This window comes from Balaenoptera borealis (genome assembly GCF_965194805.1).
Source record: "Balaenoptera borealis genome assembly, chromosome: 8".
Lineage (NCBI taxonomy): Eukaryota > Metazoa > Chordata > Mammalia > Artiodactyla > Balaenopteridae > Balaenoptera > Balaenoptera borealis.
Genome location: NC_138865.1, coordinates 115,351,047 through 115,377,698, shown reverse-complemented (window position 1 = coordinate 115,377,698; position 26,652 = coordinate 115,351,047). Strand labels below are relative to the sequence as shown.

General features: G+C 50.3%; 1 protein-coding gene across 12 annotated transcripts in view; it reads right to left on the bottom strand.

Moving 5' to 3' along the window:
* The window catches only part of SPTAN1 (spectrin alpha, non-erythrocytic 1), a 59,868-nt gene that overhangs the window by 9,449 nt on the left and 23,767 nt on the right, over nucleotides 1-26,652 (bottom strand). For 5 of the 12 annotated variants that reach the window (XM_082403428.1, XM_082403423.1, XM_082403432.1 and 2 more), the window contains 31 exons: nucleotides 26,314-26,518; nucleotides 25,589-25,770; nucleotides 24,988-25,231; nucleotides 24,663-24,785; nucleotides 23,879-24,096; nucleotides 22,591-22,683; nucleotides 22,158-22,292; nucleotides 20,940-21,088; nucleotides 19,791-19,850; nucleotides 18,479-18,677; nucleotides 16,891-16,995; nucleotides 16,423-16,446; nucleotides 15,835-15,870; nucleotides 13,650-13,697; nucleotides 12,806-12,897; nucleotides 12,383-12,527; nucleotides 12,110-12,291; nucleotides 11,442-11,541; nucleotides 11,123-11,320; nucleotides 10,875-11,021; nucleotides 9,744-9,847; nucleotides 9,476-9,638; nucleotides 9,066-9,080; nucleotides 7,295-7,426; nucleotides 6,885-7,022; nucleotides 5,961-6,065; nucleotides 3,866-4,074; nucleotides 2,902-3,022; nucleotides 2,605-2,726; nucleotides 1,856-1,988; nucleotides 30-128 (listed from right to left, as the gene is read on the bottom strand). In XM_082403428.1, the coding sequence (XP_082259554.1) occupies nucleotides 30-128; nucleotides 1,856-1,988; nucleotides 2,605-2,726; nucleotides 2,902-3,022; nucleotides 3,866-4,074; nucleotides 5,961-6,065; nucleotides 6,885-7,022; nucleotides 7,295-7,426; nucleotides 9,066-9,080; nucleotides 9,476-9,638; nucleotides 9,744-9,847; nucleotides 10,875-11,021; nucleotides 11,123-11,320; nucleotides 11,442-11,541; nucleotides 12,110-12,291; nucleotides 12,383-12,527; nucleotides 12,806-12,897; nucleotides 13,650-13,697; nucleotides 15,835-15,870; nucleotides 16,423-16,446; nucleotides 16,891-16,995; nucleotides 18,479-18,677; nucleotides 19,791-19,850; nucleotides 20,940-21,088; nucleotides 22,158-22,292; nucleotides 22,591-22,683; nucleotides 23,879-24,096; nucleotides 24,663-24,785; nucleotides 24,988-25,231; nucleotides 25,589-25,770; nucleotides 26,314-26,518 (4,026 nt within the window). The remainder of the gene's footprint in view (nucleotides 1-29; nucleotides 129-1,855; nucleotides 1,989-2,604; nucleotides 2,727-2,901; nucleotides 3,023-3,865; nucleotides 4,075-5,960; nucleotides 6,066-6,884; nucleotides 7,023-7,294; nucleotides 7,427-9,065; nucleotides 9,081-9,475; nucleotides 9,639-9,743; nucleotides 9,848-10,874; nucleotides 11,022-11,122; nucleotides 11,321-11,441; nucleotides 11,542-12,109; nucleotides 12,292-12,382; nucleotides 12,528-12,805; nucleotides 12,898-13,649; nucleotides 13,698-15,834; nucleotides 15,871-16,422; nucleotides 16,447-16,890; nucleotides 16,996-18,478; nucleotides 18,678-19,790; nucleotides 19,851-20,939; nucleotides 21,089-22,157; nucleotides 22,293-22,590; nucleotides 22,684-23,878; nucleotides 24,097-24,662; nucleotides 24,786-24,987; nucleotides 25,232-25,588; nucleotides 25,771-26,313; nucleotides 26,519-26,652) is intronic. The other 7 variants (XM_082403424.1, XM_082403431.1, XM_082403425.1 and 4 more) reach the window with 4 other exon arrangements.

Here is a 26,652-nt window from a genome sequence, read left to right as displayed (position 1 = left end):
TGAGGGTCTTACCAGCGGGCCGGGCTCACCTTCTTAATGAGGTCTTGTCCGTTAGTGCAGACGTCATTCACCCGGTCCTTGTGGACAGTGAAGTCCGTCTCGAAGGCTTCATGTTTCTTCAGTAAGCCCTGGAGGGGAAACAGCAAGGCTCGCTACTGAGAGCCTGGTACGTGCGGTGGGCCAGGTCCCGGGCACAGAGGAGCAGGGCTGGAAAGTGCCCGCACATGCACCCCAGTCCAGCTGGGGCTCAGACAACAGACAGACACAGAATAAATAGGAAATCCTAAAACAGTAAAATGAGGACACCGCGCGCATAACCAGGGGTGCGGGGGCTCGGGAAGGCCTTTCTGAAGCGGTGAGGCTCCTGCCCGTCAACCAGCACAGGCCCCTCTTGCCCTGTCGGAGGCCCCAGAATGGATACCGAGCAACCTTAAAATAAGCACCAACCGAACAGCGACACCCACCCGAAGGTTTAACCCGAGCACACCTCCTGAGGGACCTCCCAAATCTTGTCCTTTCCTCCGTACAGTTGAAGTGCTGGAGACAACACCCCTTGTGTCGGCTTCCAGGGAACACAGCGATGCAGAGAACAGGAAACCACTGACTGCATCTGCCTCCTACCTGCGTCCCCCAACGAGCTGAACAGGATTTCCAGCGGGAGGAGCCCAGCTCTGGGGCTACCCTGACTCTGAGGAATGCTAACTCTGCCTCCACAGCTGGCGGCACGGACGGAGGAACACCCGACCACAACGTGCAGTTCCTCCTATGAAGAGGGGAGTCGCCTCACCCCCGAGACCCGGGGCTGCTCTGTCCCACAGGCTACGCCTTAGGATCCCTGCAGCCTTGCCTTTGCCTCTTTGAACGCTGCCTGAAGAAGCTGATCTAAGCTGCCGGATGGTGAGAGGCCACGTGGAGGGGACTGAGACGTCCCAGCTGGAGCCACCTGAGTGACATCACCGTGCACCTCTCAGCCCAGCTGCCTTCTGCCTCAGTGCAGCTGTGTGAGAGGGTCCCAGTGAGAGCAGCAGAGGCAATGCCCATCAATGCACAGAATCGTGGGAAATAGACTGTTGTTTTTAGGGTTGTGACACAGCAATAGGTAACCTATGTATTTAAGAAATATGTTACGGGTTGAACTGTGTCCCCCCCAAAGATATGGGTTCAAACCTCAGCACCTAGGAATGTGGAAATGAGTTCTCTGCAGATGCAATCAAGTTAAGACAGGTCATCAGGGTGGGTCCTAATCCAATATGACTGGTGTCCTACATATATAACAAGAGGGAAATCTGGACACAGACACACCCAGACAGAATGCCACGGGAACACAAAGACACAGAGGGAAGACAGCCATGTGAAAGCACAGGCAGAGGTTCGAGTTACGCTGCCACAAGCCCAGCTACCAGAAGCTGGAAGAGGCAAGAAAGCGTCCTCTCCCAGAAGCTTCGGAGAGAGCAAGGCCCTGTCGACACCTTGATCACAGACCTCTAGCTCTCCAAACTAGGACAAAACAAGTTTCTATTGTTTCAAAGCCACTGGGTTTGCGGTACTTTGCTAAGGCAGCCACAGGAAACTAACAGGGTACTAGTAAGCTGTGGTTAACAATACCAGCCACACTGCCGGGCTGACAGCGGGACTCCATGAACTGGGGCTGACAAAGTCACCCCAATTTTGTCTACAGAGGGGCAGCGTCTCTCGCGTGGGATCTTGAGGACTGAGACCAGCCAACTAGACGCTGGCTGCCGGCTCCGAGGGCTCTCCTGGTAAGAGCACGGCCACCGAGCAAGCTGGCAGGAAAAGGGTGGAGCGGGCAGCGGCTAGGAGGGAAGAAGCAGGCAGCATCTCCGGTTTCTCTGACCTGGATGGCAGCAAGAGTGTCTCCATAATCTTCACTGGCCACCAGGGTCATCTTCTCATTGATCCAGGCTTCCTCCTCCTCCACGTTGGCTACAAACTGCTGATATTCCAAGGACTCTTCTAGCCGCTGGCCCCTAATCACAGGGGACAGTATAAAATCAGCCATAATCTCCTCTAACCTGGATGCTTAAAAACACGAATGATGGGGCTTCCCTGGTGGCGCAGTGGTTGGGAGTCTGCCTGCCAATGCAGGGGACATGGGTTCGAGCCCTGGTCTGGGAGGATCCCACATGCCGCGGAGCGGCTGGGCCCGTGAGCCACAACTACTGAGCCTGCGTGTCTGGAGCCTGTGCTCCGCAGCGGGAGAGGCCGCGACGGTGGGAGGCCCGCGTACCGTGATGAAGAGTGGCCCCTGCTTGCCGCAACTAGAGAAAGCCCTCGCACAGAAACGAAGACCCAACACAGCAAAAATAAATAAATAAATTAAAAAAAAAAACCCACGAATGATGAGTGTGGGATGTAAACGGTTCATTCGAGCCCTCTTCCTAATACAAAGCAGAGAGTGCTGGTCCAACACGCAATTCTGGAACCATCTGCTCAGTCCGGATTCACATAACGGGACCAGCTCGGCGTGGGCCTGTCAGAGCAACCCAGGCGTGGTGCTGGCACAGCCAAGAGGCGGGCCCGCCCGCTGCCCACGCCCCGCCCGCTGCCCATGCCCCGCCCGCTGCCCGTGCCCCGGCCGCTCACCGGGCAGCCGCCAGCTGCTTCAGCTCCTTCCAGTGCTCCACGAACTGCGCCAGGCGCTGCTCAATCTCCTCCTTCCCGATGGTGTTGTCATCGGACAGCTTCCTTCCGGTGTCCAGGACACCCTGACAGGCAAGAACGACTGGGTCAACAGATGCTTCCAGGAGAGGGCCCCGACATCAAATTCAGGCCTTCTCCACCCCGCTGTGGGATGAGAGGCCATAACCACGGTAGAGACCTCGGTGAGACTGGACCCATTCAAGCCCCGCTGCCCGCTTGGCCAGGAGAGGCCCTCCTCACCTGAATCGCCGGCTCGTGGGCAGCCAGTTCTGCCTCCAAACGTTTGTGCTTCTTCCTCAGGTTCTGAACACCCGTCAGGTCGCGGCCATAGTCCTCTGAGCTCACCAGCAGCTTCTTCTCCCTGGGCAGCACAGGCGGGCGGTCAGCCTCTGCACCTGCGTGTCTTCAGCTGCAGACGTGCAGTCAAAGAGCGTGAAGCTCACGGACCGCGTGATGTCCTTCACCTGCATCTACCCATCTCTCCGGGAAAGTCCTTCAGAAGCCAGGCTTCTGGGGAAAAAAGCCTCTACTTCCCCAATGAACGGGGTCCACGTACATCTCCAGGAGCACCTCCTGTGTCCGACTCTGCAAAGGGTCGGGGTGCACTGGAGAACAAGGAGGTGCCACTGCTGTCACCCTATCAATCCTACCTGATCAAATACACACGTATCACACGCGGTAACATATGAAAATGCTAATATAAACAGCGTTTTAAGGCAGTGAATTGCGAGGATCCTGTCCTTAAAAATGGTCTGTTTATAGGCTACATCATCTGGAAAAGGCAGACTGAAATTCTGGGGGAGGGGAGATTAAAAACAAACAAGACGGACTTTTCTTCCTGCAAGCAGCAATCTTCCCCAGGAGATCAGACCATCTTTCCCAGATGGGAACTCACTAATGTCGCCAGTGACCTAAGGGCAGGGACTAGACAAGCCCTGGACGCCACCACACACACCGCCACGTGGAGGCCATGGCTGACCACTATCACCGCATGCCCAGACACCAGGAGGGGAAGCCGGGGCGTCTCACCGCGGCTGTGCGGTGAGGCTGGGACCAGCCGGGCACAGCTGCCGAGTCCGTGCCATTTCTGACCCACTTCCCATCTCACCACCACCACGGTCCAGGAGAGGATTAGCCCGGGGTTCCTAACGTCCTCCGTGAAAGGCTCCGAGGGCACCGAGGGGACCCGGAGCGGGGCGCGTACTTGATCCAGGACTCCTCGTCGTCCATGTCCCGGAAGAACTGGTGCAGGCGGTGGGACTCGTTCAGCCTGGCTCGCCGGGAGGCCGCCATGCTCTTGATCTTCTGGAAACGGCCGTTGATGGTGTCCCGCTTGTCCTTCACTTGGGAGGTGTCGAAGGCACTGCTGGTCATCAGGCTGTCGGCCTGGCTGTTCAGGTCCTTCAGGCGATCCTGGGCAGGGGACACGACGGAGGGGTCAGAGATCTGGGTCACCCACGAATATCTGCTTGTAAACCAGAACTCAGGACTTCTTCACTGATGGGTTGGTTTAAGATTTATTCAGGTTTCTCTCAAAGTGTGGTATGTGGACCCCTAGAGTTCTAAGAGATCAAAACTACTTTCATAACAATACAAAAACATGATCTGCCTTTTTTACTGTGTGAACATTTGCACTGATGGTGCAAAATCCACGGTAGGGGTGGTGCTGCTCAAGGCAGTGGCAAACTACGAGCAGAATTCCAGCTCTTCACTGCCATGCACTCCCAGTAGAAATCGCTGTTTCACTTAAGAACATCCTTAAAAAAGCAGCAAAGTTGTTAATTTTATTAAGTCTCCATCTTTGAGTACGTGTCGTTTTAATATCCTATCTGATAAAACAGGGAACCCACACAAAGCACTTCCGCCAAGTGCCGAAGTTCAATGACTGTGCTGAGGAGAAGCACGTGTTCCGAGCTGAACTGGCCACTTCTTCCATGGACCGTCAGTTTCACTTGGCAGAACAGCCAACAGACAAAAAATGGTCATTCTGACTTTGAGAGCTGACAAATACTTTGTCGAGAATGAATAAAGTGAACCTGTCACTTTAAGGAAAACTGAGTTTGCTGCTAATGATAAAATTCAAACTTTCATGAGGAAGTTAGAATTTTGGAAAATTGGCATCCACCTCCGCGAGCCTGACAGCTTCCCGATACGTGTAGATTTTTCCATTGAGACTGGCTGTGATGTTAACGAACGTGATGTTTGATACCATATACAGACATGCGTCAACATTTAGAAGATCTAAACTCTGCAAATCAATATTTCCCAAATGATTCTGTAACCTCAGGCCTGAGTAAATGATCCATTCCAAGTCCAAGATGGACCAGTGGATTTAAATATAAACAGTATGAAAAGCTGACAGTGTTTCAGAGTCCACTTTCCAACTAACCTTTAGAAACTACCACTTACTGAGTTGGATGTAGTATCAAAAAGTACCCACAGTTATCTGAATTAAGATACTACTCCCTCCTCTACCTGTGTGAGGCTCTATTTTCATCACACACAAAAAACTGAATTCAGAAGCAGCTGTAAGAACCCAGCTGTCTTCTATCAAGCTGGACATCAAAGAGGTTTGCAAAAAATGTAACCAGTGTGACTCTTCTTGCTATATTTTTGTTTTTGGAAAAACAGAGACATTATACATAAAAAATGTTACTTACGTTAACTTGTGATGGGTTTATTATTTTAAACGAATTAATACATTTTTCTCAGTTTTCTTACATTGCTACAATTCATAGACCTTATTCAGATTTCACCAGTTTTTATATGCATTTGTGTGTCTCTGTGAGTATGTGCATGTAGTTCCATGCAGTTTTATCGTATGTGTAGATTTACGCAACTACCGCCAAGATCAAGGTATGGACCTTGTTCTGAGAGCACAAAGGAACTTCCTTATAGTCTTTACAGTTGTACCCCTACCCTGTCCCTAACTCCTGGCAACCACTAATCTGTTCTCCATCTCTATAATCTGTCATTTTGAGAATATCATGTAAATGAAATCATACAGTAGGTAACCTTTTGAAATTATTTTTAAATTTTTTCGAAATTATTTTTAAAAAATTTAGCTCTAAAAATTTAAGTTTTAATAATGGCAAATACCAACAGATAAAACCTACATAACTAACTCTCCTAGGGGCTCTCAATAATAGTTCAGAGCACAAAACGGCCCCGAGACCACAACGTTTGAGCACCTTGGCTTTAAGGGATGAACATCACTGTCCGTCCCCAAATGCGCCAGGTCTCCTTAGAGTCACGCACGGCCGTGTCCCAGAGCCCGGCCTGGCGCCCCCTCCGCTTACCTCATGGGCAGAGATGTCCGCCTCCAGCAGTTGATGTTTTTTTAGCAGGTTGTTCACAGAAGCCAGGTCTTTGCCGTAATCCTCAGAGGCCAGCAGGGCTTCCACCTGGCAATGAAACATGAACGGGAAGGCTACTGTCTGGAGCACATTCCGTGTCCTGGCGAACCCAGGATGCCCACTCGTCCCCCAGGCGCCCCTGTCTGGACAGCTGCAAACTTCCCCACCACACGCTGCTGTTGTGCCGGCTCGGCGTGGACCCTCCCCTGGGCAGAGAGGCGGCAGCTCGGGCAAAGACTAATGTACAGAGATGTTCACTGCAGCAAAACGTATCCCCCAAAGCTGGGAGCATCAGCGTGGCCCACAGTATGGGAATGGTCAAATTATGGCCTAACTCTGTGATGGTCTAAGGCAGTTATTCAAATTTTCAGGAAGACTTTTTCATGACTTGAAATAACACCACCAATACGTACTGATGAAAAATTACGTTATGAGCTCAAACACATGAAAGTACAGCTACACAAAAAGTCACGGAAATAGGTGTAGACCAGATAGATACAGAATAGTGGTCTTTAAAATTTTTTTATTTCTTTTTACTTTCTGTACTCTCTGAACAGTCTACAGAGACCGCAGGACTAACTCTGGCCTCCGGGCTCTTTGCTCTTCTGGTTTCTACCTGGGTACCGTGAGAGCGGCCTGCACACAGACCCCACCACCCACTCCTGTTTGCGTTTTCCTGTGGAAACAAGTGACCCACGTCCAACCAGAGATAAGCTCTCTCTTCTGTAAACATTCCCTCCCCCTGACTACAAACCCCTCAGAGTACACAGCTCACACTTGATGATGATTTCTGTTAAAAGGGACGTCGGGAGAGCCCTGCCTTTCCACGGAACCCTCCAGTGGGGAAGGGAAGCCCCGTGGCCTCACCTCAGAGAGCCAGAAGTCAAAGTCCTTGATCCCAGTGTTGAAGTTCTGCTGCTTGTTGGCTTCTTTCAGCTTCTGGCTCTTCTCAGCCGACTTCTGCACCAGGAACTGCCACTGGTCAGCTAAGGCAGCCAGCCGGGCCTGGGCAAGAGAAGGGAGCCGTTGGAGATGGCCAACTCCACGGTCCGCGCCCTCTCTGGAAGCCGACCTGATGCCCCTCACAGAGGAGGATGGAAGATGCTCCCAGGAGCCACTCTCACTAGCATCCCCTCAGCAACACAGCCAGAAGTCTTCTGTTTATTTTCCTAAGACTGCATTCCAGGGTCATCATCAAGCTGACGGTGATGCTGAAAGTCAAATCCAGCCCCCTCTTCTTCCCGGGCCAGGAGGAGGGGAGCTGGGGGACGGCGTACCTTGACGGCGTCCTCGCTGCCGGCACAGGCCCCGCGGTCAATGAGGGAGTTGCCCATGTCGATAACCCCTCGAATCCGGTCCGCATTGGCGTGCAGTTCGGCTTCGAAGGCCTGATGCTTCTGGTGCTTGCTCTGAAAACACCAAAGAAACCCTGCCACAAACCTTTCGAAACCAGGTCCTGCTAGGCTCTGTCCTTTCAGGGAGAAGGGGCTCTCAGAAGGGAGGGAGTGGTAGCAGACTTGAGGAACTAGGGGCAAGTGTCAACATTTTTATAGAAGGTGATCACAGAATCTGTGCAAAATACTTCAGGGGTCAGTCTGATGGAAGTTCAGCAGAAGGTCCGAGCTGGGAGACAGGAAATGCACCAGCTCAGGAGTAGGTGAATTGAGTCAACTCCTAAATCAGCTGGACTAGCTATCTGTGAGTGAAATCCTAGAATTATACACTTTCTAACATTTTGCAGGAGCTGGTAACGGCCAACTGTAGTTTTGAATCTACTTGCGCATCAATTTCCATCCACGGCTTTCTCCTTAGTGGAAAACAGCTCTAACTAATAACACACATATGGCCCTCTCATCACCTAAGGTGGCAGGCACTATGAAATAAGGTATCCGAGGGCCAGCCTCCCCTCCGTCGACAGAGAAGGCTACAGCTGCCGCAAACCCTGGCTTTGCCGGCTTCTCATCTGGCAGCTGCAATCAATCAAAACTGCTGGATTTGTCAAAATCCAGGCTTGACTGTAGGTAAGAATTTCTTTTTGCTAGAAGAGAGGGCTGGGAGGATGATGGGCATCTGAGGCTGGGGGGCACCACGGGAGACAAGTGGGAGGATGCAGCTGTGGGGCAGTTCTGGGTGAAAAATGCAGGGTTGCAGGCAAGAATGTGATCTGGGGAAAAAAGAACTAAAAGGAAAAAAGCAGTACAACTGGGGAAGGATTCTGCATCAAATGTTTCATTTCAGGGGCAGCAACTGTCAAAAGATGGAGCCATGTGGCTGGCGAAATGCAGCACCAACATGAAGCGTCCTTGCACCAACTCTGTGCCCAAGCCCAACTACAGAAACAAAAAGAGTCTCAAATGCCCACGCACCCTGACAAAAGCCCCTCTTCTTCTGTTTCTTGTTCTGATCGTTCTTTGGCTCAATTCCCATCCATTCTATTTCTTCATTTCTTCCATCCATTTAGGCAACTTCTAAGCTACATTTTGACTGGAAAGTCTCTTTCACTGCCCCTTGGGTAATGTTCACTTTTATCTTAACTTCTCACCCCCAGTTCCTCTTAGACTTAGGAAGCAGATCACCTGCCTCTCTGTGGATCTCTAGCTGTCCCTTTCCAGTGACCAGCACTTCTGGATGCCAGACTGCGTGGGCAACGAAACTCTCACACCTGGCCCTGCCCTAGTCCACCGAGAGCCACGAGCCCAGAGCAAGAGGAACCCAAGTTTACACAGAAAAAGCTATTTCATTTTTTAAAAGAAGCACACCTCTTAAAAGAAAGCAGTCAACTACTGCCCCCCAAATCAAACACTGTACAGAACTTGCCTAAGTGATAAATTGGGAGGGGAGAGGGGGAGTGAAAGGTTGCAGGCTAATTACAACAGAGAAAGCCACATCCCACGGGGACACTTGAATGGAGGCTGATGGATGATTAGAAATGAAAAGCGTGGATGAGGAGACACCGGCAGAATCTACAATTACGAGAATCTACACACAAGAGCACAAACACTGGAGCTCGTTTAACTACAACTCTTAAAAAAAAAACATAAAACTTACCAGCAGCTTGGAAAGCTACAAAAATAGATTAAAATAACAAGAGTTCAGTACACTTATGTGAATATGCATATCAGCTATTCAACAGAAACTCATTTTGCTGTCATACTTCCCCTGGGAAGGTGAGCATTCAGGAACAGCAAATACAAGGGGGCCTTTTCTGCAGACTCTTTAATAGCAGACATGGTTTCAACAGAGGCAAATGAAAAAAGAGGCTTCTGAAATGGCTCTCATCATTTAAGTGAGGCTTTCCCACCGGTTCATCTTATTAAAATACTTTTTCTTGGCATCACTGGGGGTACGAGGAAGTTGTCTTAGAGGTATCTCCCTCTTTTAAAGATACCTTATTTTAACAAGATCAACTCAATAACACAGGCTACTTCGGAGATAAACAGCTAATCTGTTCAGCTCACCTGGATGTTGGTAGGATCCTTATATGACTCGTCACTTGCAGTCTGTAATTTTTCGCTGATCCAAGCTTCAATCTCATCCACATCCCGGCTGAACTGCTGGAGAGTCTGCGATTCTCCCAGCTTTGACCTTTTCTCAATCATCTGGGCTTTAAGACGTCGCCACCTGAGAAAGTGAAACCGAGAGCAAAGGTGAGCACCCCACAGAACTAGACAGGCCGGGCCGCTCACACAAGGGCGGCAAGACCCGTCGGCTGCACAGACCACCCACCTGTCCAGAACCTCATTGCGCCGGCTGGAGATGTCGCCTTTGGCGTAGTGGCCGCCGGCGATGAGCTGGTCGGCAAAGGACTGCAGGGCGGCGATCTTCTCCTCCTGTCAGCAAACAGAGGCGTGAGGTCAAGGCGGGCAAGACGACTCTGCCTTGCCTGGACTGCAGGTCTCGAGAAGAGAATGGTTATTTTGGGTGACTAGCTGGTGACGGGATCAGAATACACTGACACTCTAGAAGCAGGAGTGTAAAAAGCCAGAGGAAAGCTTGATTTCAATCATTATTAGAGTAGAGTTTAACTCAAGAAGATTCCAGGTCACGCTGGGGTGGGGCCGGGGCTTGAGCACCAGCAGACGTCACGTACAAAATTAGGTTTCATACGAAAACATTGTCCGATTTTCAACAAAATGGTTTATAAGCCTAAGAGTTTTGCATCTTTCTGGGTTTACGTTCATGGATTCACTTACCTACCCATAAGTTTGTTTTTCTTCACTTTCGGTATAAAATTTTTTCCCTGTGGCATCTCTGTTATTAAAACCTCAGAAATGGGACTTCCCTGGTGGCGCAGTGGTTAAGAATCCGCCTACCAATGCAGGGGACACAGGTTTGAACTCTGGTCCGGGAAGATCCCACATGCTGCGGAGCAACTAAGCCCGTGTGCCACAACAAGAGAAGCCACCGCAGTGAGAAGCCCGCGCATTGCAACGAAGAGCAGCCCCCCACTCTCCGCAACTAGAGAAAGCCCGCACGCAGCCACGAAGACCCAACGCAGCCAAAATTAAATAAATAACATAGAAAAAGACACAAATTGGATAATATGAACATTTTTAAAAGCATGCCTCAAACAAACAAACAAAACCTCAGAAATGCCAGAATTTATATATAAAGTTTACAAAACGATTAACGTATGTCACTTTTCCTAGACTGCAGAGCTCTACACTGGACCCAGTGGGGACCACGCTGCCTCCTCCGTAGTCAACACCAAGTATTTTCATTTGAGGACGCTACCAGAGCTCTGCAGCTGAGTTAAGCACACAGTAACTATTTTTTTCTCTAGTCACTGGGAAGGGAAAGGAGAATACGCCAACAGAGAGACAGAAGCTGTCCACCTGGAAAGGCACAAGGCCTCACCTGGACGTTGATGGCTTTGTCGAAGTCCTCGTGCTTCTTGATCAGCGCCTCGACGCCGTCCAGCGAGTCGCCCCTGTCCTCGGTGCTCAGGAAGGCCTCCCGGGCGGCCATCCAGCTCTCGGCCTGCTCGCAGTCCCGATGGAAGAGCTGAGAAGGGGAGAGGCCAGTGAGGAGACAGAGCCTGCGGCGACCGGACACCCGGCCAGAAACCCCGCGGCAAACAGGGAGTTACTGGCCAGCACGGGCACCTGCAGCTCAAGGCACTGATCCAACATCACCCTGCGCTGCACCCAGGCCTTCTCCAGGTCTGCACGCTCCTGATCTAGAATCTGTAGTTTCTCCTTGATCTCGGGGCTGGCGTAGTGCCCATGAGCCAACAGCTGCTGCCCAAACTGCTCGAAGGCCTGGAAAGTGCCAGCCCTGGCGTCAATTTCCGTCCGGTGTTCCTGCCAAGAGGAGGGAAGGGATTAGGTAACTGGCAGGAGCTGCGCACTCTCACGTCAGCTGCAAAGGTCCTCCTGGCCTGGCAGGGCCACCACGTCTCTGCTGCTCAGCAGGCCCACCTACCTGGTGCCGTTCCAGCAGGGCCTCGGCTCCGGTGACATCCTTGGCTAGCTCGTCTGAGGACACCAACCCTCGGATTCCATTGATCCAAGACATGAGGTCCCTGGAAACCAGATCCACAGAGGAATGGCTATTACGCTACCTGGCAAGCAGGCCTTCTGCCCAGGAAAAGAGAGAACTACATAATTCTTATCTCAGAGGGTTATTTAGGGTTAATCTAGTTAATCTATTGAATGGGGCTAGAACTCCAGGCAAAGTATTTCAAAGCTTCTTGTTTGTCTTATTGAAATAATAAGAAAAGAAAAAATCAAGAATTCCTCAGAGGAAAAATGAACAGGTTTATAACTAAGATCTTCTCACCCTATAGAATAACAGGTTCTTACAGACAGTAGCTGTGGTTAAGTTTTCTACAGCTTCAAACGCAAATGCCTTTCTTTAGGATTAAGTTCTTTGTTTTTTTTTTTTTTTTTTTTTTTTTGCTGTGTGGCTCGTGGGATCTCAGTTCCCCAACCAGTGATTGAACCCGGACTCCCAGCAGTGAAAGTACCGAGTCCTAACCACTGGGCCGCCAGGGAATTCCCAGGATTAAGCCTTGTAAGTGCTAGATCCAGGCATGCATTTAATCCAGCTAGAAAGGCCCCTGGCCCAGAGCCAGCGAGCCGGCTTCTCACCGGAAGTCGCTGAGGAAGCGCTGCAGGTCGTGGGAATCGCCCAGCTTGGCCTTGCGCTGGTCGGCGCGCTTGCCCAGGCTGCTCCACGCCTGGTTCAACTCGGTGCACTTCTCCTGCAGGTCCTCTGCCGACTCGGGGTGGGACTGGATCAGGCGCTCGGCTGTTTCCCCAAGGGAATTCACCTGGGGAAGAAAGCGGTGAGCAGCAGGAAAGGAGGGGGCTCAGCCTCGGGCGGAATCGGGGGGAGGCGGCTCCCCATCCCCATCCTCTCACCTTGTCGCCGAGCGCCGCGAGGTCCCTCTCAAAGCCCTCGTGCTTGCGCTGCAGGGCTTGGACACTGGCCAGGTCGTGGCCATAATTGTCTGTGTTTAGAGCCTGATTCTTCTCTTCGATCCACTCTTTGGTTTCGTCAGCATCTCTGTAGGTGAGACACACGTTCAAGTTAATGAGTGCTGAGTACGGCTGCCTTAACCTCAGGTCAAGTAGGGAAACTTCATTTCACTGGCACCAGCACATGTGTCAGTGGCCCACCAACAGCTCTAAACAGCAAGGAACACAAATTGATCCGCTTAGCATTACTGACTGAGAGCGTCCACCAGGTGCCAGAGCACAACCATCGACAAGACCCAGCCGTTACCGTCGGCGGGAACCCAACTGTCGCCTGCTCCTCCCCTGCCAGCCCCGGCCGACCCTCACCTGTGGAACCTCTGCACTTCGTGGGCGCTGCCCAGGAGCTGGCTCCGCTCCTCGGCCAGCTGCTGCAGGGACCGCCAGCGTTCGTTCAGCTCCTGGGGGAGGGCAGCAAAGCGTCAGCCACACCAGGCTCTGGGAGAAGGGCCAGAACCAGAGGACTGGTGGCTTAACGTGAAAGGAAAGGCTGGGGCACAGATGATTTCCTGTTTCCAAGCTTCCTAGTTCAGTCGTTGAGCACACCACGACAGCAAAAGTCCAGAAAGCCAGACCCTGCCACAGCTCGCTGGACGCCACGGCGCAAACACTCCACCAACACCTGACTTGGAATCACCGTGGAAGCAGTAGGAGAGACGCAGCTGACTTATCTTCACTCTCAGCGCCTAGCCTGGTGCCTGCCTCAGAGCAACTGCTTCCTAACAACCACCGAGTGGACAAGTCCCCAAGTCTACTGCTCCCCGACACCCCGCACGGCTGTATCGCCGGGCAGCAGCAGCCCAAGGAGCGCAGCACAGCTCAGGACCTCGTACTGGGGAGACAAACCAGCTCGGGGTCCAGAAAGGAGGCAAGAAAGGCAGTCACTGCCTTCCGACAATACGCTCCTCGCAGCTCCGGGCCCTCCTGGGGGTGAGGGAAGAAGCTCACCAGGCTCACCGCCAGGACCAGGCAAGCTGAGCACAGCCTCCTGCTGCACAAAGAGAGTAATACTGGCCAGGACACCCTCAGGCCCAGGAGAGTGACAAGTGCTACAGTTCATACAACTAATTAGGACAAGAGCCTTGCTGAAGACAGGAGAAGGAGACAATGAAGGAGACCGGGGAAGACAAGGAAAGCTGCCATGGTTTCTTACCTTGATGGAATTAAAGGTGGCCACGGTGTGAACCATCAGGCGAGCAGACTATGTGGGGAGGAAAGCAGAAGAGCAAACTAATCAAGTGTCTGCTGATTAAGAGAGAAATCTGAGATGCAAGTGCCATTAATTACGTCCCAAATGTCCACCAAAATGATTGTAAAAGGATACCATCAAATTTCTGAGCAGAGCAGCAATGAGAGTATCAACAACTAGAAAGTCAGGCAGAAACCCAAGTGCACAATCACACCCAACTCAATGATTCATTTTACTCGAAGAGTGAAAAGAGTGGTGAAAACCACAATTAAAACGGCTGGTTGGACAGGAAAAAAAAGGCTCAAAGACTACTGATTGGTGTCTTTTTCTTGTCCCTACTACAGGAGAACAGTCCAGAAAACACACTTAGTTGAACAAATGCTGGCAGCTGGGACTATTTAAATAGTCAAGGACATCACTAACTTCGTTTCTGTTTATGGTTACTGGACTGTGGTTCCTTCTAACAGTATCCCCCTTGAACTGAGGGCAAGAGCCTTACTAGATGAAAAAGAAAATACACTGGCGACTTCGCTTCCTTCTCATCAATGTAGTCACTTCCAAAAATCAAACGCCCTTTGGGATCTCAGAGCCCACCTAGTTTTATGAGAAAGAAACCCTACTTGGCAGGCACTGTGATGCTCGTAACCTTCAAGTATGTAAAGAGAAGGAGGAGCTGAGCTTGGACGCAGCGAAGTTAGGCTCCTAGGATGTTCCTGTGACACACCCAATGGCATGTTCAACCAGCGTGGGTGCGTACAGGGCTCGGAAAGCAGACACCCATTGTTTCCAATCCTTTTCAGAAACAGGAGGTACTGACTGGTGTTTGTAAAGTCATCTGAAATACATTTCTGAAAAAACACCTGTTACCAGAAGAACTCTGGCAGGAGATCAGGTAGGTAAGGCTGCTGCTCATTCGCGTCACCAATGACTGATTTTTGCTACGCAACGAAAATTAAGATTGAGAAAAGGGGAGAAAGCGGAATCCAAGGAAAAATGCACCCTCCCTGCCAATTTGGAGCCTATTTAATAAGCAGAATGGTCAGAGCCTGGAGGGATAAGGAGGCCAAAGAAACAAACCCCTTGCAGCCTAGGTCCTCACAACAGGTCAGACCTCATGACAGGGCTGAGAAGTACCAACCTAGGGACCGGTGCGGGGAGCCTTTTTGTTTTTAGATTTTCATGCTTTCTTCAGATTTTAGGAAGGTGTACTTTCATAAAGTAGAAATCTGCTCTTTCTAGCTTGCCTATAACTCAAGTGGCATATTCCTGAAGATCTGGGTCAGGAGGAAAGATGCTAGAATTGGCATTTAGGCAACTAGTTCCATAATCATGGCTATAAACGCTTCACATGAAAAAGCTTATCCCCTGTCCTCCTGGAAGTTATGCCCACCCTGGTCAAGCACCACCCCTGGATCTCTCTGGAATAATGTCCACTGAAGCTGGTAAACATCTGGTGTCCCCCCTTTATGTGTCTCGTCAGGATGTGGACCTTCTCTCAAGCCTTTCTTAGGCCATGGGAGAAAGCGGTCAGGCAGACGATGAGTGGAGTTTACGCTCCTTTTCATCCTCACTTCATGTGTCCTTTTGGGCTGTAGTCCTATTGGTGGGACCATGCCTGACGATGCAGTGTGACCTCTGTGAACTGCAGTCACCCCTGTAACCTTGGTACCCGAGAGGGAATGATCCCAGGACCCCCCGAGGTACTAAAATCCACAGATGCTCAAGACCCTTGGAGCCGGCGCCCTGTATGGGCGGGTTCTGCATCCTTGGATTCGACCAACCATGGATCGGATGCTAGTATTTTCAATTGTTGGTTGGTTGAGTCCGAGGATGTGGACCCACGGATGTGGAGGGCCAACTGTATACCCTGGCAGCGACGGTGCATGATAAACTCGACCTAACTGAATTTGTGCTGAGCATCTGCAGGGAGACATTTTGCTTCTGTGTATTAAGCATCACATTTCAAGGCATGACAGATTCCAAGAATACAACACCAGGGTCAGAACGACACCAGGCCAAACAAGTCCAGAAACAACCACAGGCTCAGACAAGCCTAAATACTCAGAAAACAGGCACGCCAGAAAAGGACGTAAAGTATTTCTGTTCCTGGAAAACCTTTGGAAATAATAATTTGCAAAGAAGCTCTTACCTTCCACGGGGAGGCCGTCTTGGAATCAGTTTCATCCTATTCAAAGAAAAAGGAGGCATTTAGGCAGCCAGGCAACTGTGCACAAAACAAAGCAGCCCCAGCCTTCCCTCTGGACGACAGGAAGTTCACAGAGGAATCAGCTGGAACAGCAATTCCCTCTGTGACTCAGAACTCAACACTGGCTGACAGCGAACTGCAAGGCTGCTCGAGGGACACGAAGCGAACAAATAGCAGAGAAAAATTCTTCCTTTTTTAATGCAGTAGGAGAAATGGAGACAATGAGGAAATTTAATAAAATGTCCAGCTTTTCTTTATGTCATATTCAGAGGATTCTTTGAAGAGGCATAAACAAACCTAAAGAACTGCTGTGGAAAAAGTTCTAGGTCACTGAACAGAGAAAAACTCTTTTGATCTTTGGAGGATGGCAAATAGAGACCAACTTCTATTTCTTTTCCACAGATTTTTACACACAAAAGGCATCTCTTGAGGTTCAAGAACAGCAATCCTTATGAGGTTCTTGACTTTATACTCTTCCCAGGATCTAATCCTTCTCAAGTTCAAGTCCCACACGGGGCACTGGACACTTACCCTGGGCATCGCGCCATACACCTCCTACAAGCAGAGAAGAAAACCAGTTCGATTATTAGAGGAAATACACACTTCCAAGTTACACTCATCACTGTCATGTCAAACCTGGAGACACGGGAGAGAATTACAAAAAGACAGGCAGCCTGACCGGCCAGAGGAACTTCTTAAAGTCTATAGAGAGACCAAGTGTTTCTATGTAATACCTTTTTTTTTATTTATGGAACTGCATGAATTTATTACTAGTTAAGGGCTAAAGAAACATTCAACAACTTCCACAATATTTAATGGGCATAAGGAGGAGAGCTGTTTTTCCCTCCCGTCAAAGGTAACCAAGACAGTGCAGGTCACACAGAGAACCTGTGCCCTGGCCACACTCTGTGCTACGGAGCACGCGTGCTGGGCTACGTAGGATGAAGGGGGAGCCAAGCTGCTTCCTTAACAGACACCGTGCAGGGGCCAGACCCCCACCTGCTGCTGCACTGCCTGCACCTCCTCCGCCATCAGACCTTCGGACTCCAGGTCTTCAGCCACCTTGTTAATGTCCTTCAGCCGTGACTCATTGGCCTTGAGATCCTTCAAAGAAAAAGACATAATAACTAAAACCCACAACAGCAATTCAAAGAAGAGCAACAGATACTCATAAACTATGGATTGAATATATAAATTTCTGTCCAATAGGTATCTTATAAATAGTTTTTCTACTCCTTGACGGTCACCTAAATCAGAAAATCCTGATTGTCACTATCAAGGAAGTAAGAAAAGAGCACGGCATTGGAGACGGTCTGTCTCATGTTTACTGAACTACCTGTAGTTAATAATAATCCATTACTGGGACTTCCCTGATGGTGCAGTGGTTAAGAAGCCGCCTGCCAATGCAGGGGACACGGGTTGAAGCCCTGGTCCGGGAAGATCCCACATGTCACAGAGCAACTAAGCCCCAAGCCGTAACTACTGAGCCCGTGTGGCACAACTACTGAAGCCCACACACCTAGAGCCCATGCTCCGCAACAGGAGAAGCCACCGCAATGAGAAGCCCACGCACCACAACGAAGAGTAGCCCCCGTTCGCCGCAACTAGAGAAAAGCCCACGCGCAACAACGAAGACCCAACGCAGCCATAAATAAATTAATAAATAAATAAATATTTTTTAAAAGTCCATTATTCTGGTTGGAGATTTTTTAAAAACCTTTCTTTGTGGGGGACAGGACACATGTTCAAACTGTGATGAAATTTTAATGCTAGCCACTCTGGGAGAAAAGCCCCCCACCCATCTGAATTGGTTATAAGAATACTTTTTTATTTGGCCATACCGTGCGACATGCGGGGGTCTTAGTTCCCTGACTGGGGATTGAACCCACACCCCCTGCATTGGGAGTGCAAAGTCTTAACCACTGGACCGCCAGGGAAGTCCCAAGAATACTTTTAAACTGAGGAATGGATAAACAAGATGTGGTATATACACACCATGGAGCATTAGCCATAAACAGTTAACGGATCACTGATCCATCTGCAAGGATGAATCTTGACAACGTTATGCTCTGTGAAAGCTGTTAGTCTTAAAATACATAATCTATGATTCCATTTATAGGAAATGTCCAGAATACATAAATCCAGAGACAAGAAGCAGCTCGGTGGCTGCCAGGTGCTGGGGGGGACGGGAGGGGGGATAAGGAGTGGCTGCTTAATGGGTCTGTGGTCTCCTTTAAAGTGATGAAAAATGTTTTAGACAGAGGGGATGGTAGTGCAACACTGTGAATGAACTAAATGTTTCTGAATTGTACCCTTTAAAATGGTTAACTCTATGTTACGTGAATTTAACCCCAATTAGAAAAACTACTTTTACACATGTTTGTATGTTAGGTTTAGGAAAGTTCTTAAAACAACATGTAGAAAAAACTGCATGTATTTCCTCAAAACTAAACTGGTGTGAGAAAAGTTTCGATTAAACTCGTTTAAAAATGGCTACAGAGATGAAGAAATATAATCTCTGAATTTTCATTCTGGTAATCCGCAGTCAAAAATCAAGAGAACCAAGTCTCTGAACAACTTTCCGTACCTTCTGGAAGTCATCGAACTTCTTCTGCAGCACTTCGACCTGCTCCAAGTCTGCGCCGACCTCCTCGTTCGTCAGGGCCGCTTCCTTCTCGTTGATCCACTGCTGTAGCTCGTTCGCTTCACGGAACAGCATAAACTTCTTACAACTCTTCTCCAACATGCCTTTACGCTTCTCCCCCAGTTCCAGCAAAGAATGGTACCTGATGTAATTCGAGAGGGTGACAAGAGGGAGCAGGGGACACAGTTAGCTTCCGACGGTGGCAAACTACCAGCTGTCTCCAAGATGTGGGTCCCAGGCTGTGAGTCGGTAACGATGATGCCCTGGTGACAAAGTATCGGAAGGCAGACGAAGACCCCGAGCACCCACAGACAGCCTCAGGGACAAGCACACACTGCACTGTTCACAACTGGGTGGCTGGGTGGCCCGGCACACTCATGCCCAGCCACGTGCACACTGACATCACAACCACAAAGGACCGAAACCAAGCGTTTGGCACACCACCACAGGCTCCATGCGACTACAGCTGCGAGATGAGATGAACTTGCTGTGCATAATGTATACAGAGGGCTTGTTCTCCTGTCGTATGATTCTGCCAGCAGCCCCCAGGTGGCGGGGGAAGGTATGCTGAGCTATCTTAAATAGCCTCATACAGGATTTTAGTTATCTCCGGAACAGTAGGAAATTTCTACTGTTTCTAAAATAATACATTTATTTCTCAGAAAGTTTTGGCCACTTCAGAAGGAGAAATCACATAAATCACATTTCATTAGCTGAACGTTTCTTATGAAGACTCAAATGACACTCTCACCCTTGGGAACTAAAATACAAAAGACTGAACTCCTAGTATCTTTAGAGATGTGAAAATGACAAACTTAGTACAACTGAGTTAAAAGTCAAAAAAAAAAAAATCTAGAATCCAGTCTAAGCTTCCAAAAGTGAAATAAAAAAGGAACGAATTACCAAGTACCAGAGCACTTTACGAGGCATGTGGTTTCCTGCCTACTGAGGAGGACGACGGCATCACCGGCCTCCAGGTCTGCTGAGAGTGGCTGGCCCAGCACAAAAGCCACCAGCAGGGGAACCAACAACACTCTGAACGCACAGCTGCACAGAAGCAACCAACGAGAGAAGCGGCCACAGCTGACACAGCTTCACCCAAACCCCTTCCCTTGTGAGCGAAAGCTGCTGCCAGAGACGGGCCCCTCCCGCCACCTCGCCTTCCTGGACCCACGAGCGCCTTCAAGAGAAGCGGCAGCGGGAGGATGGACGGGGAGCCAAGGGCGGTGCTCGGCAGAGCTTCCGGCCTACTCACAGTTCTTCCACCTGTTTCATACGCAGAGACACGCTGCCGGCCTCCTTAGTTACGCGCGTCCTGCACAGAGGGGCACAGCAAAAGCACGCATGGATTAGGGGTTAATCCACGGGGACGGAAGGCGGCGGCTCCAATGGGTGCTGTGACGGCGGATGCTTTGAGTGGGGAAAATTAGGGAGTCACTCAAGAGCTCCTGGAAGCAGGCCAGGCCGGGAGTAAAATCACAGTAAGGAAAGAGCAGGAAAATCAAATTAAATTAGAGGGTTAGTTCACCTTCGTTTTCCTGACGTCTGCCACGCTTAAGGCAGTAAATGTTCCTGTGCTAGAAACACTGGTCACTTCGCAGAGCCAGGCCAGGGGATACAGTGACCACCCCGAGGAAGAGATTTTCCTGAGGGCTAACATGCAACTGTAGTCAGATATCTGGTCCACTTTTTTGCTCTCGTATTTATGATCCAGGCCAAAACCTCTCATTCTTGTCTTAACAGTAACAGAAAACGTCTAATTAAGTGTACAAATAACCGATCTTCGCGGGGATCATCAGGGTCAGAAAAGTTCTATTATTCTAAACTCTAGTGAGGATGTATTTTCTGGATCTCTCCCAAGTGTCTGAAGCTTTTGATTTCATTAGCAGAGTAACATATGCCGTAAAGGAAGAACATAGCTCTTTATGGGGGCTTAGCTACAGAAAAGAGGACAGAGCCGTTTCATAAAAAATACACTCCATTCTCAGAGCACAAAGTCATGATAGACAGAGACGCTCTCTACGCGGCCTTTTACAAAGGGCAGAGCAGGAGGGGTGTGGAACAGCTAAAAACCCAATTTCAAGAGCATCTCCTGACCCGGAGGACAAAGACTGAGGTGGTAATAATTAGCAAATGTCTAGGAAAAGAAACTTGCCAATGCAGGGGAAGACAACAAAACAAAGGAAAATAAAGGTACGGGTCAGGGACTTTAGGTTCCAGCAGAGCTGTGTGGGTTGGAAGTGACTTGGGAAGGGCAGGAAGAGTGTGTTCTCGAGTGCACACAGGCATCGTAAGAGCCTTTGCTCTGGAGCCTTGGGACGCTGCCTAAACCTCAGCCCATGCGTGACGCAGACTAAGCCCCAAGCGGCGCTGGGCCCTTCGTGCCCGACGGCGAGGCCCTTACTGGTTGTCGATCTGCTCCTGCCGCAGCGCGATGCTGCCCTGCTCCTCCAGGAGGTTCTCCCGGGAGGCCGACTGCGCGGGGTCCAGCTTCTTCACGTACGCGGCCGGCACGAAACCCTGACGATCGTTCACCTCCACTTTCCACCAGTCCTAAGGGGAAAAAAAGAGAGACTTGAAAGCCAATTCCTCGCCTGAGGAAGGAAGGATCCAAGGAGGCCTGTGTGCATACAAAAGAAAGCTCTCATCAAGTCAAGAGAATCCCGTGACGTGCCAAGTATGCAGAGGGTCACGAGTGCAGCCCCGATGACTCGGGGCAGGAAGGCCAGCCTTCTCTTCGTGTAGACGCCCTGCAACTGTGCTGATACTGCAGCCATGAGCCACGCTTAAGTAAGTTCAGTGAAATTAAATAAAAACGCAGCTGCACTTGCCACCTGTGAAGTACTTCCCAACCGCCCGCGGTTAGCAGCTACTGTGGGGCCAACACAGACATAAAACATCCACCACCGCAGAAGGTTCTACTGGATGAGGCTGCTGTTGAGTAAATCAGTCAGCCCGGATGGTTAGTTGAGGGTGAGAGTCAACATAAAGACACCAGTCAGGTTTTCTCAAACTCCCACGACTGGGGTAAGCTGAGGGTGTGGGAATAGGAGGTTCTTGACGACGGCCGGGCCGGGGACACTTGCCCAGCCTAGACCAAGAGGGGAGGCAGGCTCTTTGGGTATCAGTCCTATGACACGTGGAGGACCATGGCCTCACTCCAAGGACACTGCCAAACCAGAACATGTCAGGCGAGAAACGTTGATGAACCAGGCGGCATTTAACTCTGAGAAGACAGAGCCTATGGGGTGACGTTGGCACTGTCTTCAACTGTCTGCTGTAGTCGTACAGTCTAGAACCAACAGGTACAAGCTACAGAGGAGCAGACTTTGGTTCAAGAGAGAAAAAAATTCCACGTGGAATTTTTTTCAGTGGTGAAAAAAGCTACCCTTGAGAGGGTGGGTCATTACACTAGCTTCCGGGTATTCAAGGAAACAAGACTGGTCATCCTGATCACAGGCAAAACAGGATAAACCTGTATGAAATGGGAGGTGGACCAGGGAACTAAAGGCTTCAAACTCGAAACCAGCCTCATCCTGGAAAGACACACTCCCAAGACACCCAACTGAGCGAAACTGGCGGTGCTGATGGAGACCAACACACGGCCTCTTTCTGCGCTTGCCTTGTTGGTGCTGTTGAGTAAGGTGAGGATATCTCCTTTCTTCATGGTGACCTCTCGAGGACTCTTCTCCTGATAGTCGTAGAGCGCCAAGACCAGCTCCTTCCCGGTCTCGTCATCCATGGGGGCCACTTGTTGCTAAAAATCCAGAGGAAGGGCAAACAAAGTTATAGGATGTCCCCGGTGTGCCACCTAAGCCCATGGCGGATTCCAACTTCCACAGCTGTCCCAAATTTACCAAACACACCTTTGTGAGAGTTCTTCTCTGAAGTTACCAACAAAATCTGATCCAGAAAGTTCAGCTGTCTGGGATCTTTAAGGTCACAAGAACATCACCTATGACCGTGACACTTGCTCACCGCATCCGGGTCCTTCATCTTCCCTGGCCCCCCAGCCCCCAGGGAACTCGCAGCTGCTGAATGGAAGCCACACTCACCCGGCACGACTGGGCCTGCTCTCGCAGAGCCTGGATGCTGCTGCCGTAAGCGCTGAGATCCGACATCAAAGCCTCGTGTTTCTTTAGCAGAGCCTGGAACCAAAATAACACACGGCGACCCTGAGCAAGAAGCCAGAGCCGCCCCGCTGCCTCTCCCACACGCCACCTGCCTCTGAAATCTGTTTAGTTACCTGGCGACCTCATCAGTCCTCCACTCTCTTTTTTTTTGTTTTTTAAACATCTTTATTAGAGTATAATTGCTTTACAATGGTGTGTTAGTTTCTGCTTTATAACAAAGTGAATCAGTTATACATTTACATATGTTCCCATATCTCTTCCCTCTTGCATCTCCCTCCCTCCCACCCTCCCTATCCCACCCCTCTAGGTGGTCACAAAGCACCGAGCTGATCTCCCTGTGCTATGCGGCTGCTTCCCACTAGCTAGCTATTTTACATTTGGTAGTGTATGTATGTCTATGCCACTCTCTCACCCTGTCACATCTTACCCCTCCCCCTCTCCCTATCCTCAAGTCCATTCTCTAGTAGGTCTGTGTCTTTATTCCCATCTTGCCACTAGGTTCTCCATGACCTTTATTTTCCCTTAGATTCCATATATATGTGTTAGCATACTGTATTTGTTTTTCTCTTTCCCCTTTTTGATAAACATTTAATTTGGAGGAAATACTGTGATTTCTATTATAATCTTTTCAGCCTGCCTTTACATGCTTAACTATGCAACCCCTGAAGCACATGAAGGGACATAAAGAACAACATCACATGTACAGCAGATCCACCCCCATCCTAAGAAACAAACATTCCCAACAAGTGGCAGCTCCCTCCTCCAGGGAACCTCGTTCCCCACCACACTCGGTGCTTCTCCATTTTCCTCTACCGCCACTTCCAAAAATCATCTCAGGTCGTGTCAATATTCAGCTCACTGTGGTTTTTGTGAAGACTGGCAAGAGAAGAGGTAGGCACACGGCTACATCTAGACCTTTATGAATAAAATTTAAGGGATCCACTGAAAAAGGATGACTAACAAAGAACTGTGTTTATGTACGTATGTGTACGCAGATGGGGGAGAAGAGAGGAAATAAGAATGGAGAAATGGTCATGGCTGATGGTGAAAGGCCGTCTCCTCTCTTAAGTATGACTGAATTTCCACAGTAAAAAGGGAAAGAAGATGCTGAAACACTTTGAAGAGCGACCACCGTGGGGCTGCACCTTCCACGTGGTCGTTCTCCTAACCGGCCCCCAGCCCAAGCCCCGCAGCCCCCAGCTCGCATCACCTCAGCCGAGTCCTCGTCCTTCCCGTAGTCGGTGCTGCCTACGATGGGCTCCTTCTCCCGCATCCACGACTCGGCCTCGTTGGCGTCGGCGAAGTACTGCTGGGCCTGCAGCGAGTCCTCCAGGTCCTGCCGCCGCTGGGAGGCCTTGGATTTCAGCGACTCCCACTTCTGGTTCAGCTCGTGGAGCTTGGCCTTCACGTCCTCTGCAGCAAAATGGCCTGCGAGGCGGGCAGGGGAGGAAGGACGAGAGCACGCGGACACGCTGCAGCAGGACAAACGTCCTCTGCGTGCTCAGTGCACCTGCGACACCACACCCTGGGGAGCCGGGCCCCTTCATATTTTCACTTTTATGAGAGGCCCAGGTTCCAGCCCAACAGATCTGCTTGTCTTCTGCCTCCTCAAACCATGAAGTCTACCTAGACTCTACGAAGCAGGTATCCCTAGTTGGCATCAGTGATGTTATCATAAAGAAACAATAAAAATAACAGCCCCCACTCCCCCAACTCTCAGTCACGGAGCCTCACCCTTGCCGGGCACTGTCTCAGGCTCCTCAGTATCTGACCTCGTTTAATCCTCACAACTGTGGGAGCAGGTGGTATCATCCCCACCTCACAAGTAACAAGTTCGGCTCAGAGAGGTTATGGGCAAGTCAAAGTCATACTCAGGAGAGAGTGGGGACGGTCTTCAACCCTACAGCCCAGCCTGACTTGGGTCCACGCACTCAGCCTTCTAAGAAGAGCGTCGTGATGAATGAGAGTGAAGCCACTTTTCTGACGACACTCACCTTCATCCACCATGGCGTTCCCCTTCTGTGTAACTGCTTTGATGCGGGGCTCGTGTCCGGCAATCTCTGCTTGTAGGGCTTGGTGTTTCTTTAGCAGATTCTGGACTCCAATTAAATCTTTGCCTGAAAGAGAAACCACTCCCAAGTCACCCAAGCCATCAAGAGAAGAGGCCGCACTACTGTCACGTAGCTTCCACCACGGTTTACCTAAACTCCCAGTTCAACTTAAACTTGACCTTGCTCATTCTGACACTGGTCCCCTTCCTGCCATAAGGGTAGAGAGCCCTTTCCCAACTGGATTCCTATCTGATGGCGGGAGGCTGACCTCTGTTGGTGGATGCAGCAATGGGTTCTTTCTCTCGAATCCATGTCTCCTCATCCTCGACATCACGGAAGAGCTGCTGCAAACGCAGAGAGTCAGCCAGCTTCTGCTTCCGGGCAATCATGGGCTCCTTGAGAGCCTCATAGCGAGCCACCAGGGCTTCCTGCTTCTTCTTGATGTTTTCAGCATCGAAGTGGCCAGCATCCTGGAACTGGCGGGCCTGGATGGTGATGCCATCGATTCGATCCTGGGAACGGGTAGGACAGAGTCTTGAAAGCCTGGCCCAGTGTGGGGCAACTACGTCCTGGACATTTCTAGGCTGACTTGATTACTTCAGGTGTGGTTTGCTCACATACCGAGAAAGTATAACACGGTTCTTTTCCCATACCCGAGAGCATTCTTTCTGCCATTGTTTCCCCTCATTCTGGGATCCCAGAAAGGTCCGAGGGAAGGCAGTCTAATTTGAACTGAAACATATGGCGCATACATGGTTCTCTAAGAAAATCAACACACTTCATCCCTCCCCACACCAACTGGTCTTGACTGACTGGCCACTCTCACTCCTGTGCTCACTGGCCCAAAAGCCACGCCCAGGTCACCGTACCTGGTGTGCTGCCACATCGGCCTCCAGCAGGGCGTGCTTCTTCTGGAGGTTCTGGACATTGGTAAGGTCTTTGCCGTAATCGTCCGAAGCCAGGTGACCCTCCACTTCGTACAGCCACAGCTCGATGTCCTCAACGTTGCGATTAAACTGCTGCTGCTGGTTAGCCTCGCGGAGCTTTATTCCTAGTCAAGGAGGCAAGTTTGATTTCATTAGTTAACACTATCCTTCTGCCAGCGCTGCTCTCAAACGACGGCACCTCACAGAAGGACCACGGGGCAGGGTTTCAGCTACAGCTTCACTGCTATCAAGAGGATAACGAAAAACCGCAGCCTCTGCTCTACCTTTTAGATGCTGAATTGGAAGTCGTTTAAGAAGCCTTCTAACCCCCATGCGATAGGGGCTGGCGAATGGTTAAGTGCCCTTGGCTCACGGCTGAGCTCTGACTTTCAGTGATGAGGCCCAAGTCAGTCAGGCCCAACGACCAAATCATCCTCTTCTCACTCAGGCTCCCTGCCCTCCCCAACCAGCACGCTCAACCACATTCACCAAATCAGCAAAGCATCAGGAACCCACGGCAGGTGACCCCTACCCAGGAAGTGAGCCCGAGTGCCCAGGTCACCCAGCTCAGCTTGCCTGGGTGGCACATGTCCCCAAAACACGGAATGAGGGAGGAAGATTTAACTCCCTAAACGGCCTCCTGTAACCCCGTGCACACCTCCTCTCACCTTTTAGTTCCGTGGCCTCCAGCAGTTTCTTCCACAAACTGATGACCTCATTCATTCGAGCTGCCACCTCGTCCTTGGCATAGTGGTTGACGTCAATCAGCTTTTGCCCGGCTTTCTCCAGGGCGTCAATGCGGCTCTGGTTTGCCGAGAGCTCAGCCTCAAAAGCCTGATGCTTCTGTACTTTCCCTTGCAGGTTGGATGGGTCCTGCCAAGAAAAGGAAGAAGGGGGTTCTATCTTGAACCTAAGGACATCAAGTTACACTGCATTACCCTCACATTTATCTTTATAGGGGCACGTATAAAATGGCCAGATTACATTAAATAGTGTGTATTTTGAAA